The sequence below is a fragment of the Aotus nancymaae genome, unplaced genomic scaffold (assembly GCF_030222135.1).
Source record: "Aotus nancymaae isolate 86718 unplaced genomic scaffold, 86718_ANA_hifiasm-v0.15.2.pri h1tg000057l, whole genome shotgun sequence".
NCBI lineage: Eukaryota > Metazoa > Chordata > Mammalia > Primates > Aotidae > Aotus > Aotus nancymaae.
Genome location: NW_026988471.1, coordinates 36773692 through 36789315, shown reverse-complemented (window position 1 = coordinate 36789315; position 15624 = coordinate 36773692). Strand labels below are relative to the sequence as shown.

Sequence of the window (15624 nt, the reverse complement as noted above, 5' to 3'; positions counted from 1 at the left end):
TGAATTTCAGGACACATACACTCTCTCAAGACTAAATCAGGAAGAAGTCAAATCCCTGAATAGACCAATAACAAGGTCTGAAATTGAGACAGTCATTAATAGCCTACCAACCAAAAAAAGCCCAGGTCCAGACAGATTCACAGCTGAATTCTACTAGAAGTACAAAGAGGAGCTGGTATCATTCCTTCTGAAACTATTCCAAACAATAGAAAAAGAGGGACTCCTCCCTAACTCATTTTATGAGGCCAGCATCATTCTGATACCAAAACCTGGCAGAAACACAGCAAAATAAGAAAATTTCAGGCCAATATCCCTGATGAACATCAATGCAAAAATCCTCAATAACATACTGGCAAACTAAATCCAGCAGCACATTAAAAAGCTTATCCACCAAGATCAAATCAGCTTCATTCCAGGGATGCAAGGCTGGTTTAACATACACAAATCAATAAACATGATCCATCACATAAACAGAACCAACGACAAAAACCACGATTATCTCAATACATGCAGAAAAGGCCTTTGATAAAATTCAACACCCCTTCATGCTAAAAACACTCAATAAACTAGCTATTGATGGAACATATCTCAAAATAATAAGAGCGATTTATGACAAACCCACAGCTAATATCATACTGAATGGGCAAAAGCTGGAAGCATTCCCTTTGAAAATCAGCACAAAACAAGGATTCCTTCTCTCACCACTCCTATTCAACTTAGTATTGGAAGTTCTGGCCAGGGCAATCAGGCAAGAGAAAGAAATAAAGGGTATTCAGATAGGAAGAGAGGAAATCAAATTGTCTCTGTTTGTAGATGACATGATTGTATATTTAGAAGACCCCATTGTCTCAGGCCAAAAACTCCTTAAGCTGATAAGCAACTTCAGCAAAATCTCAGGGTACCCAATCAATGTGCAAAAATCACAAGCATTCCTATACAACAATAATGGACAGAGAGCCAAATCATGAGCAAACTCCCATTCACAATTGCTATAAGAGAATAAAATACCTAGGATTACAACTAATAAGGGATGAATGACTTCCTGAAGGAGAACTACAAACCACTGCTCAAGGAAATAAGAGAGGACACAAACAAATGGAAAAACATTCCATGCTCATGGATAGGAAGAATTAATATCATGAAAATGGTCAGACTGCCCAATTTATAGATTCAATGCTATTCTCATCAAGCTACCATTGACTTTCTTCACAGAATTAGAAAAAACTGCTTTAAATTTCATATGGAACAAAAATTTTATTGCAAAGCAAGTTACAAAACATGTGTACCATATAATGACATGTATGTAAATTTTAAGAACTAAAGACCATATATGCCTTGTTTATATAAAAATGCACATTAGTATTTTATTGCTAACAAAGGCACCCAGGATCAAGCAAGAGGGAATGTCTCTCCTGACATCAATCTTAAAGTTTGACATGTCTAGTTTTTCCAACTAGCTGTACATTACTGTCATTCATAAATTTCACAAATCCTTCTTGAACCACATAAAAAATTTGTGCCTATACTATTACTTGAAATTCATTAAGTCCCATAATTATCTTCTTATTTCTCCTAAACGAATCCTAAACTTATCAAAGTTTGCCTCTTTTTCTAGAATTTCAGAATTTCTTGAATAAGCCTATGCTCAACTTAACCAGTGTCTTTTTAGATTGAAGATCATTCACCCTTTTGGTCTACACTCCTTTAGCAGAACTGCCATTTTTCCTCTCAGTCTAGTGGACCTTCTCTGGTTAGTCCCTATTTCCATTAGATCTTTTCTAAAATGCAATTGCCAAAACTGCACACAAGGCACGTGATGAGGAAATATTACAGATTTACATACAGGCAGGATAACCATCTGGTTCGTCTTCAATAACTCTCAATGATGCCAAATGCTATGTTATAATTTTTCTCATTAGAGTACTAAGCTGCTGTTTTCTACACCCATAATAAATGACTACTAGGTCTCTTTTCTGAGTTACAGTTTCAAATGATTTAGAACTATTTTAGATTCCTTCTGAATATTTCCCTTACCTATTTTAAAACCAGCCAACAACCTTCAAGAACACAAATTTTGGAGAACTTCCTAGAGCTATCATTTGTGGCTCTGCCTTATTTGAAAACTATTCATAGTCATTACTCTGGTTCATTTACAAAGATGCTAAAGAATTCCAGTCCTAGCACTGATCTCAAAGACCTGATCAACTATTGACATTTTTTAATCTATGAAATTATGCTTTTATCCCTAGGACCTCCCTCCAGAGCCTTTGTTTCCTCCAGATCTCTTCTCCCAATTCCAAGGTAATTTAGCAAATCACTCATTCAAGAAATCTTTACTGGCATCTACTCTGTGCTAGGCACAGAAATAAGGTGTTAGGACTACAACAATAAAAACACAAGATCCCTGCCCTCAAGAATTTCAGACTGTATCATATTCACTAGTGATCCTTTTTTTAACCTGCCTATTTTATTCCTCAAAAACACTAGTCAGGCACCATTTCTTTATTCACACATTATTTGCTTTTCCCTAACAGAATATTTATTGATGTTCCTGGTGTTAACATTCAATGGACTAACCCATGCACAGATGAGACAGAATCCCCTATATATTCTCAAATCTTTTTTGACCTGCACTAAAATTCAGTAGCCACTAGCCCCAAATGGCTATTTAAATTTAGATTAATTACAATTAAATAAAATTACAATTTCAACAAAATAAAAGAAAAATTCAGTTCCTCAGTTGCAACAGCCACATTTCAAGTGCTTTATAGCCACAGGGGGCTAGTGGCTATCATCTTGGGCAGCACAGACTTGGACCATTTCCATCACTGCAGAAAGTTCTTTTGAACAGCAGTGGTCTAGAGAATTCTCATATAAGGAGTCACACAGTGGCCACATTAAAACAATAGTTTATATACTTTGGCAAATAATTACTGCCTTCTTCAATATTCATATAATACCACCTACTACTAGTAAATTATTTATATTCTTTTTGTCAATATCGTCTAAACTAGCTTAAACACTGACTACTGAATATTATTTTAATTATAATCTAAGTCAAAGTATCATTCCTTTTCATTTTATGTGAGCGGCAGAATATATGACTGGAATCCATAATGAAAATACCTAAATAATAGTAATATTGACAATAATCAATTCAACACGGGAAACATCTTAAAGAAACTTACCCTCCTTCGCTTTCTGCTTCCTCTGAACTATTACTTGTTGCTGAACTTTGAATTGTGGGGAGCCTTCTTTTTCTTGCTCTGTGCTGAGGGCTTATCTTATGAACAGTTACTTTCCCTCCAAGTTCATCTTGTATATATTCCTCCAGCTTTGGAATAGCTTCTTTAAGAAATCTGATTTCCTCTTTGAGTTCTTCCATATTTGTCAGTAATTCATTTAACTTCTCCATTATCTGAAGTTGCCTTTCTTGAAAGATTACTGTTGTTCCTTGGTCATTATACATTTCATCTTGCAAAGTTACTGAATTAAATGTATTACCCAGAGAAAGAAATTTAGGTAAATTCATTGCTATTCCAGGTTTACGGACCTTGTGGTACCACAAGAGCAGCAAGCTGATTCCAGCAGTTCCCACCATGATGCCAAGTATCAGTTCTTTGTTCATGGAATGAGGCATTTCTTGGTTTTGGTTTCTAAAACTAAAAACATAAATGTAAATGAATGTCATTTATGTCTTTGTCCGAGACAAAAATATAGGTGCTTTTTCAATCAACGTAAACCAAGTTTATATCACAGGATTTATAAAAAGTAGGACAATAGCCCAAAGGATGGGAAGGGACAAATGGAAGTATACTGTTGTAAGAGTCTTAGATTACAATGAAGCATTATCATATTAAGTTAAAGATGCATAGCCATAAACCCTAGAATAATCACCAAAAAGCAAAAATCCAAGGTAATATATAATAAGACAATAATAGAGATAAAAATGGAACACTAAAGATACTCACTTGGTCCAAAAGAAGGCAGGAAAAGGAGAAAAAAAGAACAGATGGGCAAATAGAAAACAAATAGAAGAGAAATTACACCATTATAAAATGGGAAAACGGTGCCAAAAGATCAAGAAATAAGACTTTTGTTTGTCAGCAGAAAGATCCCATAAAAAGAAAAGAAAAATTGATGAAATACAAGTATAGAAAACTGCATAGCAATAAACTTGAGAGGCAAAGGAGATGGGCTCTGTTGCACAAGTACAGGGGTTGACCTTTGATGGGAACACAAACCATTCATTCATAGTAATAAAAGGTAGATTATGTGAGCAGAGAATTTAGGTAGGTCGGTAGATACGGTGGTGGGAAGTTATGCAAGCTCTCTTTGATTGCTTCACTCTTAAGTGAGATAGGAAGAAAAGTAAATAGCTGGGAGTGAGAATTGGGGAAAAAATAGCAGTAAGATGAAAATTCTGAATTAGGTTATATACCTGAAATTCACCATCCTCTGCTTTATATCCTATGATTCCACATATTCTAATCAAGCATTGTTTCTTACACTCTAAAGGGCCAACTAAATGTTTCAAATGCTTCCCTAGTGGTCTAGTGGTTAGGATTCGACACTCTCAAATGCCCTGTGGAAGAGGGTCTGAGAGAACAAGCAGCCATAATCTATTTCTGAAAAGTCTGCTTAAAAGAAAAATATCTCTCTTGTGATTCCTATTTCACTAGATTATATGCCTGGAATACAGAAAGTATCCTATTTGGATGCTCTACAGTTCACTACAGGCCTAAGTGTCAATGAGAACTGAATTTAAAACAAATCTAGAAATTACCTCAGGTAGTGAATATCATATCCAGGAGATTTAAGAATACCTTCTTTTAAACCAAAGGTTTCAGAGAAAGCCTTAATACTTAATCTGGCCTGCTTGACCTCAGAGAAATTTGTCTGGAATTAACTTAAAAAAATTTTTTTCCACTTAATTGGTATAACTGGGAACTATAAGTCTAACCAACGGCCCACTCCCAGCTCATCCAGGAGACATGCCAGCAGCAGAATCCGATCAATTTGTAACTTCAGCTGAAATTGTAGCTTATTATTACTAGATGTGTAAATCTATTTCTACAAAAAATTGTATCATGAAACTAAATTATCCTGAAAGCTTATTGCAAAAAGATGATATAAGAAAAGTCACTATATGACCATTAATTACAACTGCATTACAGCTAATAATCACACATCAAGTTCAATCATCTTGATTTTTGTCAATCAAATTATTAAGGCAGGATGTCCATACGCTGATCTAGAGATCTATTAGAGGGAATCTTCCTATTCTGATTGCTTTCTTTTGTTCATACCTTGGCCTTCTACATTAAGAAATATAGTCTAGTTGGAAAATATTTTCATTTAATAAGCAGTAAAACTCTATCTAGGAAGGAGATCTTATTCTTGAGACAGGACCAGGTTTCAGCAGACGGGAAAGAGTTGTATTTTGCTTGGCCCTTTCTTTAGAAACTGCACCAATTCCAAATAATCTCTTCATGCAGGTCCTATTATTATCTTGCAGATAAGTGAACTAAGGCACACGGGTGTCAAGTCTTTTACCCAATGATCATCTAACTAGGAAGTGAAAACTGTCACCTCTGACATCCTGTTCCTAACTCTTGGATGCACCCACAACATGTGGAAGATTTGGAAAGCATCAACAAGGAGGTGAAGGAGAATGCTGACTCAGCAGAGATGTTCAGAGCTGAAAAATTATTTCAGAACCAAGAAAACTAACTAGAAGAAAAATAGAACTAATGGAGGTGATATGTTTTAAATAAACACAATTAAAGATAAATCAAGCTATGTTTTTTACAACAGTATAAAACGAATGTGCTTCAACAGATAATTTTTAAAATGACACATTAAAAATAATGTACAAAATACATCAGAATACTTGCTTGCCTGCAGAATAATTTCAAAGGTTGTAGGAAGTCATCTACATAGCTTTTTTTTGAGAGAGAGTCTCACTCCGTCACCTAGGCTGGAGTGCAGTGGTACAACCACTGCTCATTGTAGCATTGACCTCTTGGGCTCAAGCCATCCTCCTGCCTCAGCCTCCCTAGTAGCTGGGACCACAAGCGTGGGCAACCACACCTGGCTAATTTTTAAATTATTTGTAGAGAGTGGGTCTCCCTGTATTGCTAGGCTGGTCTGGAACTCCTGGGCCCAAGCAATTTTGCCTCCACCTCTCAAAGTGCTGGGATAGCGCCATGAGCCACCGCCTCCAGCATTTTCAGCTTTCATGCTTCTAATTATGTTAATAACATACACTTGTAGTACAAAAATATAGTAATTAAAAACTTTACCAAATGGATTTTATAACTCTAATAATCAGATGCAAAGTATTATTTGTTGCGTTTCAATCTGTAAGGTTAGCACCTTAAATAACAATGGAAAGGTTAGCACCTTAAATAACAATGGAAAATGGCAATTTAATACAGATATGGTACCCAAAATTAACGTGTCATACTAATCAAAGGTTATTAAAAGAGATGAGAATAAAATATTCTAAAATGACATCAAAATGTTGACTCTGAAGAGAATTAGAACATGAAAATGAAATGTTTTCTGAAGAAATATCTGGAGAAACATTTCATTTCCATGTTCTAGTTTTATTTAAATTTTTAGATGTAGAAATTATGTTTTACAAAATTATGCTTTCACCACATATCTAGCATATATATTCATTTACCTTATCAGCAGACACTTAGAGGAGAAAAATATAAAATGCATAACTCTAATAAACTCGGGGAATTTAAGAAAAATTCTGCAAGGAAAATGAGACATTACAAAAAAGTCCAAGGTTTAAGTGTCTTAAGGGAATTGAACTGAGACCTTGAACTAGCGATCAGATTTCCTACAGCGTCCCGGAAAACCTGGCACTCTCGAAGTGAATTCTCAAGTTCACTTCATCAGGCTTTCATGATTTTTTGTATTTTATAATTTATTTTAAATTTAGGGCTCCCAGATGTTTGGATTATTCGCCTTTGTTGCAGAACTGATAATCTGGCCTTCATTTTTGTGTAAACTAGTACAGACCAAGTCTGAGAGCAAAAAACCCCACACAAACAAAACACAAAACGTTTGCGAAAGGCTGAAAGATCCAAAGAGCCGAGGCGAGAGCCCAGCAAGTGTCTCTGCTGAAACTGAGGTTTGCAGGAACCAGCCAGACCGAGGCAGCAAACTGCCTGCTACCCACGAACCGCAGAAGGTGCGAGGAAACACCGGCGACCTCCGGGGCTAAGGCTTAGGTGGCGCGGAGTCAGCGAGAGATGCGCCAGGAAAACCACTACGGGCCGCTACTCCAGCCCCGGGGACGCAAAGAAGCACTCACTGGCGGGCTCAAGCTCCGCAGGGACACGCCAACCCGGAAGTGCAGTCGTCGCCACCGTAATTACTTCCGCTTCCGTCCGCAAGTCCCCGGCCCCGTCCGGCCCCCGCCGGCTGAGCCGCCCCGTTCTAAACTGCGCCCGCACCTGTGTTCACTGCGCCGGCCTGTCGGCGGTCGGAGAGCGGAGACCAAGACCTGCTGGCGGGCAGCGGCTGGCGGACTGGAGCCCCGGAGCCCGCGGGTCCTAAGGTCCCGTGCCGCGGCCGTCGCGTCCTGACCCAGATAGCGGAGGCGCCGGGGGAGGAGCCCGCGGCCGCTCGGCCAGCCACTCCCGCCCCTTCTCGCAGTGGGTTCATTTCCACCGGGACCGACGTCCGGTTCACATTTTCCAAAATAAAATTGCGCGCTGCTGGGTGCCTGGCTCGCGCCGGACCGTGTGGCTCGGGGCCGTCGCCTCCCTTCGAAGCCGGTTCACCCCAGTGCGTTCCCTCTCGCATCGCTGCCACTCCCCAAGCTCACCCAGCCCCCCGCCAGCTCGCTTCGTTCCCACTCCCTCTCCCCTAGATAACCCTTTTTCTGTGCCCTTTCTAGGCACAACCTTGCACTTTGCTCTGCACGACTGAGTTAAACGCAGACGCCTTGCACTAATAACTGATAACTGCAGCCCCGTTTTCCTAACGTTAACTCACGTTTTCTTTTAATGAGCAATTTTGCCAGCCATTCTGAGTTGCCTTTAGATGAAACCCTCTGTCTTTTCAGATGCCTGACATTTAGTTTGTGTAATGAAACCAATTCTGTTAAATACATTCTTAAAAATTGGGCCGAGCGCGGTGGCTCACGCCTTTAATCCCAGCACTTTGGGAGGCCGAGACAGGCGGATCACCTGAGGTCAGGAGTTCGAGACCAGATTGGCCAACATGGCGAAACCTCTATCTCTACTAAAAATATAAAAAGTTAGCCGGGCGTGGTGGTGGACGCCTGTAATACCAGCTACTGGGGAAGCTGAAGCCTGAGAATCGCTTGAACATCAAAGGCAAAGGTTGCAGTGAGGTGAGATCGCACCATTGCACTCCAGCCTGAGACAGAATGAGACTGTCTCAAAAAACAAACAAACAAAAAACTAAGTTGTATTTGAGAAAAGAGGAGACTAATCCATAACCTCTCAGATTTGAAACTGTAAAATATTACCTTCTACAAACCCACTTTCACTCTTACTATGTTTTACAGCAGTCTTGCAATATAGTACTAGTAGTTGCTTTATTTAACTAGAATACAATATGATATAAACCGATCATGCAAAAAAAAAAAAGTTTTTTAAAAAAGATTTAGATACCAAAGCAACTTTACTGTCTCTTCGCTAATACTTAAAAGGAGCTGTTTAGTATTTAAAAGAAAATTTAAGCTTTTCCAGGAGCCCACAGAATTGTTCACTGCTGCACCCCCAGCACATAGCACAGAAGAGGCTTTCAATAAAAATGTGGCATATGGGCTATGAACAAGGCCTTGCCAGTCTATTCCAAGAGGAACATGGCAGCTGATACTGACTTGATCTTCAAGTTCCGGACATAGAGCAAAATAGCTGGACTCCCTCTGTATTCTTATGTCACACTTGCTCCTTTCCAATACTTTTGTTTCTATTCCTTGATCAGTAAAAATTATCTGAAAAGTAGAAATTCAGGGACAGTGATGACCATTGACCTTGGCAAAGCTAAAATTAAATATCAAAGAGAGACACTAACTTTGCCAGGTACTGTTGCAGGGGTGATATAAAAAAGGAGAAATGATTCCCCTCACCACTGCTAGGAGTGTTCAGTCTAAAAGGAATATCTGAAGGAAAAATCAGAACACACTAAGAATCTCTTGAGTTGCTGTTATTCATCACAACCAGTACAGCATTACAATCATTTGGGAGGAGTAGGTACAGACCCTTCACGATTTGCCCCAACCTACTTTTCCAGCTTTTCTCCACTACTTCCACCAGACATCATTATACGCTTCAGCTCTAGCTAAGCTACTGATCCACAAGCTGTATCCTTTTTATCTTGCTCCTTGTGCCTGAAGTGTCCTGCTGTTTGCCGCGTGTCCAAAACCAATTCATCTACTTTAACCTCTTTCCCTTGAGAAGCTACACACTCTCCTTCCCCATAAGATGTATTCTTCCATCCCCCATCAAAACTTATGGAAGGATCAGGAATTTAAATGAATGCAAAACCCCTCCCTGCTATCTTACAGCAAACCTCTCTCATGTACACTATGTATAATTACTGCTTGCCAGTGACTGTGTTTGTGATGCTGTGAACATCTTCAAGGCTGGTAGTATTTATCTTTCTATCTTGGGAACCTGGCATGGTGCCCACCCTCTATATTAGAAAACTATTTGAAAAAAATTATTTGAAATAATGTACATTTGAGGGAAAAGCATTAGAAAATGTATGGTCCTTCATTATAGTAATGTGATATGGGTGTGTCAATAGTTTTTTGTTTTTTTGGGGGGTTTTATCTGAGTGGTTTTATTTCCAGGAAGCAATTGAATGACAAAGTTAGTTTTAACCCTGTAACAATACCAATATACTATATAGTTAACTATTCAGTTTTCTTGTTCCCTGTTGTTAAGTATTTCCAAATCTTATCAAACTTACAACCTGAATTTCTTTATTTGTAAACTGAGGGCTGAGCTGCAGATATAATTACTACCACTATGCAATCCCCAACCCCCACTTCAAAACAGCAGAATCAACCTTCTTCATTGCCAGGCTGGTATTAAGGAAGTATTTTAAGGAAGGGATTAAGGAAGTATTTTACTGCAAAAAGCTGGGGGCAAAAATTTAAATTAAGAACACCCTAACCATTGAGAGAGGGAGTTTGAGAGAGGGAGAAGTGCGCAGGCAAAGAGCAGGGGTGGAGGAAGAAGCCCGCCGGGTGTAACTGAAGCTCTAAGTTCCCCAAGTCATTTGTAGAGGAGAAGCAAACAGCAGCAGCAACAGCTGCAGCAAGACCATTTATTAAGTCTTCTACACAGTTTTCAAGCTTCATTCTTTATGAATTATCTTATTCAATTTTCCCAACATTTGAATGAAGTAAGTAACATACAGGTGAGGAAACCAAGGCTTCAAGAGGTAGAGAAACTTGTCCCAGGTCACATAGTCAGTTTTACAGACACTAATCAAACCTAGCTTTATCTGAGAGCCTTTTCTCTTTAACCCCACCCAGTGGACCCCTAGACCCTGCCTTTGATAGAACACTTGAGTGGTCTATTCATAGCACCATTTACAATTACATCATAGCCCTTCCAATGTGATATTACATCGTTTGTATCCACCACTTCAGTTATTTATGGTTCAGCTTTCACTGCTTCTGTTAGAGGAGAAACTGAATCCTCAAATCTGATCATTTACCCCATGGGGGTTTTCTGCAGTTTACCACAATCTCTAATCTACGGAGTATAAAATTACTTTGTTTTTATGATATTCAGGTTAGGCTAGGAATAGAATATGGGGAAAAGAGGAATATAATACTATGTCTGATGTAGTTTAAAAAAGATGAGGCGCTCTCTAGAACACAGGAAAATTACAAAAAAAATTTCTGAAAAGAAACTAACTTGGACTTTCTAAGGGAAAAATGTTTTCTCTGAAAAAAGCATTAGGATAAACTTATTAAATATTTTCATTTGTTCCACTAAATGATTAATGAAACAAATTATTAATCACTTAATAAATTCAATAAAATGGTTGGCCTACTATTTCTATACTCAACAAATTAAAAATGGCATTTTAGAAACATATGTATGAAAGAAAAATTAACAACAGTACATATGTTATACTACTTAGCAGTTCAATGCTGAATCAATTTATTAAAAATATACGTACCTCATTAAGATATAAAATTCTTATTAGAAAGTTTTTCTTTCATTAGAAAAATTAAGTTTTTGTCCCATGAAAAAAGTCATTTTCAGAAAGGCATGTACTAACCTTGTTCAGTGGTTTTCAGCAGTTTTTCTGTGACGGTTCAAGAAAAGAATGAAGTTTCTTTAGAAATTATGGAAGATTTTTTAAGTCACATTCCTTCACTGATTTTCCATGGCCTTTGTAAATAAAGCACAGCCTTGGATACAATCTAAGATGGAACTTAACAGATTCAGAGGAAAGAGTGGTTTTGCCCCTCCCTCTGCATTCTTTCTTCATCCTGGGAGATGATGTTCAGGGACACTCTTGACAGTATATACATCAACTTCACAAGCCAAGGTCAGTTTCATTGGGCTAATTAAAAACAGAGGTGAATGTTCATCATCATCAGACAAAATGTTGTTAACGTGTACAAAAATTCAAAATAACTGAATAGGCTTAATTACATATAAGAATTAGAATAAAATATTTCATGTTGGGCTTGGGTGGTAAGTCAATTTTATACAATATTCTGCTGGGAAAAAATGGGGTTAGCAGTATTCCAGACTTACTGTCTTCAGACTATACAAAGAAAAGTGATTTTCCCTTTAGGAGCAGATCCTGTTTAAGAAGTTGTTCAGTAGACAGAGCCCCTGGGTATACAAATAAATCTACAGAGAGAATCTACTCTCATATATTGCAATAGAGACACATTAATTAACCAACAATTGTTAGAACTTCTTGCATTTTATAAAAATTATACTATCATTATAATTAAGACACATATTTGAACTCTCAAAGAAGACAGTCTAGAAAAAAATGAAAACTGAAAAGCTACTGTAATGATTTTAGAAGAAAGCCTGACTAAAGAGAGTAATAAACCCGTATGTATTGTGATGCAAAATGATTTTAATTTGATTGGAACGTGGGACATATCTTATCATGAAAATTTTACTATAAATGGTGGTTAATTTCTGTGAGAAACCCATAAAACCATACCCTGTGTAATAACATACAGTATGGTTTTGCACTGACTTCTGACTTAGACCTGCTGATGTCAGGAAATCATTTATCTGTTGCTATAGCCTTGGCTGCTTCTACTTACAAAACAAAAAGCTGTACTTGTCCCTGCCAACTGCTGCAGCTGATAACTGTCCAATGTCCAATGATCAGAAAAACCCCCACTCTCCAGCTATGACATCCACTCACCAGCTAGTGCAGAAAGAATCCTTCCTACCATCAGCCACAGGCTCTGCCAGGTTTCCAACAAGAAGACAATGACCCATTCAGCCACAGCACTCTTTGACTTTCCCACATGAGGCAAACACCCTTAAGAAACAACTTCTTTAAAGAAATAACAACAACAACAAAAAGACAATTCTGACAGTAATGACTTCACATTTACTTCTCATATCACAAACCTTCCATTTCTCAAGCACAAGGGTGCTGAGAGGAACCTTTCTTCTAGACATAATGAGCAGCCAGTCACTCATTGTACAAGAAGCATAACTCAAGGAGTATCTATTTAATAAATGAAAAATTGTTAATAAACTAATGTGAATAATTCAGGTATTTACCTACAGAAATGCAGTAAGATTAAATTGACATTACAAAAGTTCAAAAGATTTTCATAAAATATTTAACAGTGAGAATCCAACATTAGACATCAAGGCACTTTCAGTATTTTCCTTTGCTAAAGCTGTGCAACTATGAGATGAGGCCGTAAATAGGCAGCAATATTTTCTCCCCTTTTAAAGAAGTAGAAACTTTAAAGATCTTTAATCAAAAGAATACATTGCTAACGTGGCTTAGGTGAAAGCTTCAAAGCCATCTAACATCTAAATGAAAAATAAAAACGTCAGTTGATTCAAACCCTTTAAAATACTGTGGTACCACCAATTACCCTTCCTAAAAGAAACTTCCAGTAACCCTGCCTGCCCTCTCATGTTACCACTTCCTTATTTAACAACCTTCACTAGGAAAAACCTGCAGTGTCCACTCACAGGCTTCACTTCCTGAGTTCTGTCCCATGTACCAACCTACTACAGAAACCACTAAAACTTCTCTTACCAAGGAGGGCAAAGATCTCCTGGTTTCCCTTTTGATCTCTTTGGAACAGGGTTTCTCAACTTCAGTACTATTGATTTTTTGGACACAGAATTACTTGTTTTAGGGAGAATTCTACATTGTAGGACGTTTAGCAACATCTCCGGCCTCTGCCAACTAATATATTTTAACATGTAATTTCATGGAATCTAAACCCTTAATTAACACTAAACAGCACAAACACAGGTACATTCTTCTAGAGATTTAAATAATGCTTATGTAGACTTGTTAAGCAATGCCCCAGGATTGAAAGAATATGCCATGAAATCTTAATCTCTAAATTTTGAATAATGTTTCTTAAAAGCATGGGATATGTCTTATTCATTTTTGTACCCTCAGTACATGACATTCAGTAATGTGTATTTTGAATGAATGGATAGATGAATAAATAAAAATCTAAATATCTGAATTCTTCAATTTCAACCAGAAGTTTTGGCAAATTTTCTGTATGTCATCAGCCTATGTGATTGCTTGTTCTTTTTTTTAAATTGGCTAATGACAAGTAAGATAGCTTACAGAGGAGAAAGACCTCTGTAAGCTTGGCTGTGGAGTATGGAATCGTAGAGGAACTGAGAAAGGAGAAATGAAGTTTCCAAAAATACATGGAAACTTTTTACTTTACCTTGGAGACCTAAATTTTCTCTAAAGTTATTTCTGTTTTTCGAATTACTTGTCAGAATTTACTATCTAGTGTTTTGCATTATTTCTAAGTATATGTATGCTTTAAAATATTTGTGTCACTGGTTCTGCTTTGCAAGGCCCATTAAATCTCTTATGCAGTATTTGTAATTAAGACTGCAGACTGAAAGATGGAATGGTTATGTGCATATAAACCGACTGGATTATTTATCCATCAGTCTGTCAGAAATGTTTGAACCAGAGCGACTCCATCTTGAATAAGGGCTGGGTAAAATAAGACTGAGACCTACTGGCCTGGATTCCTAGGAGGTGAGGCATTCTCATTCACAGGATGAGATAGGAGGCCACCACAAGATACAGGTCACAAAGACCTTGCTGGTAAAACAGGTTCAGTAAAGAAGCCAACCAAAACCTACCAAAACCATGATGGCTATGGGAATGACCTCTGGTAGTCCTCCCTGCTCATTATATGCTGATTATAATGCAATAGCATGTTAAAAGACATGCTATTGTAGGCTTGTTAAGCAAAACCATGTAGGATAACTTCCTGATGTTACCATGGCATTTGTAAACTGTCCCACCAGTGCCATGACAGTTTAAAAATGCCATGGTAATGTCAGGAAGTTTTCCTATATGGTTTAAAAAGGGGAGGAAGCCTCAGTTCTGAGAATTGCCCACCTATTTCCCAGAAAACTCATGAATAATCCACCCCTTGTTTAGCATATAACCAAGAAATAACTATAACTATCCTTGGTGGAGCAGCCCCACTGCTCTGCCTACAGAGTAACCATTCTTTATTCCTTTACTTTCCTAATAAACTTGCTGTCACTTCGTGGACTCATCTGGAATTCTTTATTGTGCAAGATCCAAGAACGCTTTCTTGAGATCTGGATCCAGATCCCTTTCTAGTAACAAATCCATTCATTCAAGAGATGTAGATTCTCTGACCACAAAACCTTTGAATTCTTACTTCTGAGATGGGGCCCAGAAAATTTCAGTTTAAAAGATTATTCTGAGTTGCTGTTGCAAGGACCATCCTTTGGAAAACGTTGCATGTAGCAGTATAGATGATCTTCTGATGAATTTCTAAAGAGCAGATGAGATAAAGCAGCATCATTCTTGAGGAACCACTATTGAAATCTGTTCTTCATTCATTCATTTTTGGTGTTTTATGCAAAACAAAGTTCAAAGAGCATGTTGAAAGGAACCAAATGAAATTGTGGTTTTGGAACTTTATTAGCCATTCTTGCAACTTTTCCTGCCAAAGAGAGGGAGAGAAGTAAGAAAAGAGATTCATTTTAGCATGATAGAAAACTGTCCCTACTTTTCTCAAACCTCTTTGAGTAAGAGCACTCTTGGCTCTGGGTCCTGTTTGGCATCTCTAAGAGCCCATGTGTTCTAGCAAGACTTGGCAGCCCGTGTGAGGCCATCATTATGAGCAACTCATACTCTTAAGAACTTGGCCAACAGGTTTATTGTTATCTTCCAAATTAATCATTTGTGTCACAATTGTTCTGTGCTTGCCAAATTCCTTTTCCCCCAGGAGTTAATTCTCAGGATGTATACGTCCAGTGGACATAATCAAAGGTTTGATACATGAGGTATGAGAATGCTTTCTCGATTCTCTATCGGACATGACAATTGCATTCACGGGGCACTTGGAGTGCT

General features: G+C 37.9%; 1 protein-coding gene across 3 annotated transcripts in view; it reads right to left on the bottom strand.

The window, feature by feature from the left end:
* Positions 1-11441, bottom strand: part of LOC105733180 (regulator of microtubule dynamics protein 2) — a 75328-nt gene extending 63887 nt beyond the window's left edge. The window contains exons 1-2 of one of the 3 annotated variants that reach the window (XM_012475480.3): positions 11299-11441; positions 3189-3662 (exon numbers count right to left, since the gene is read on the bottom strand). In XM_012475480.3, coding sequence (XP_012330903.2) covers positions 3189-3640 — 452 coding nt within the window. In that variant the 5' untranslated portion in view covers positions 3641-3662; positions 11299-11441. Of the gene's footprint in view, positions 1-3188; positions 3663-6691; positions 7138-11298 lie in introns of those variants that run through there. The other 2 variants (XM_012475478.3, XM_012475479.3) reach the window with 2 other exon arrangements.
* Positions 11442-15624: the final 4183 nt, after the last annotated feature.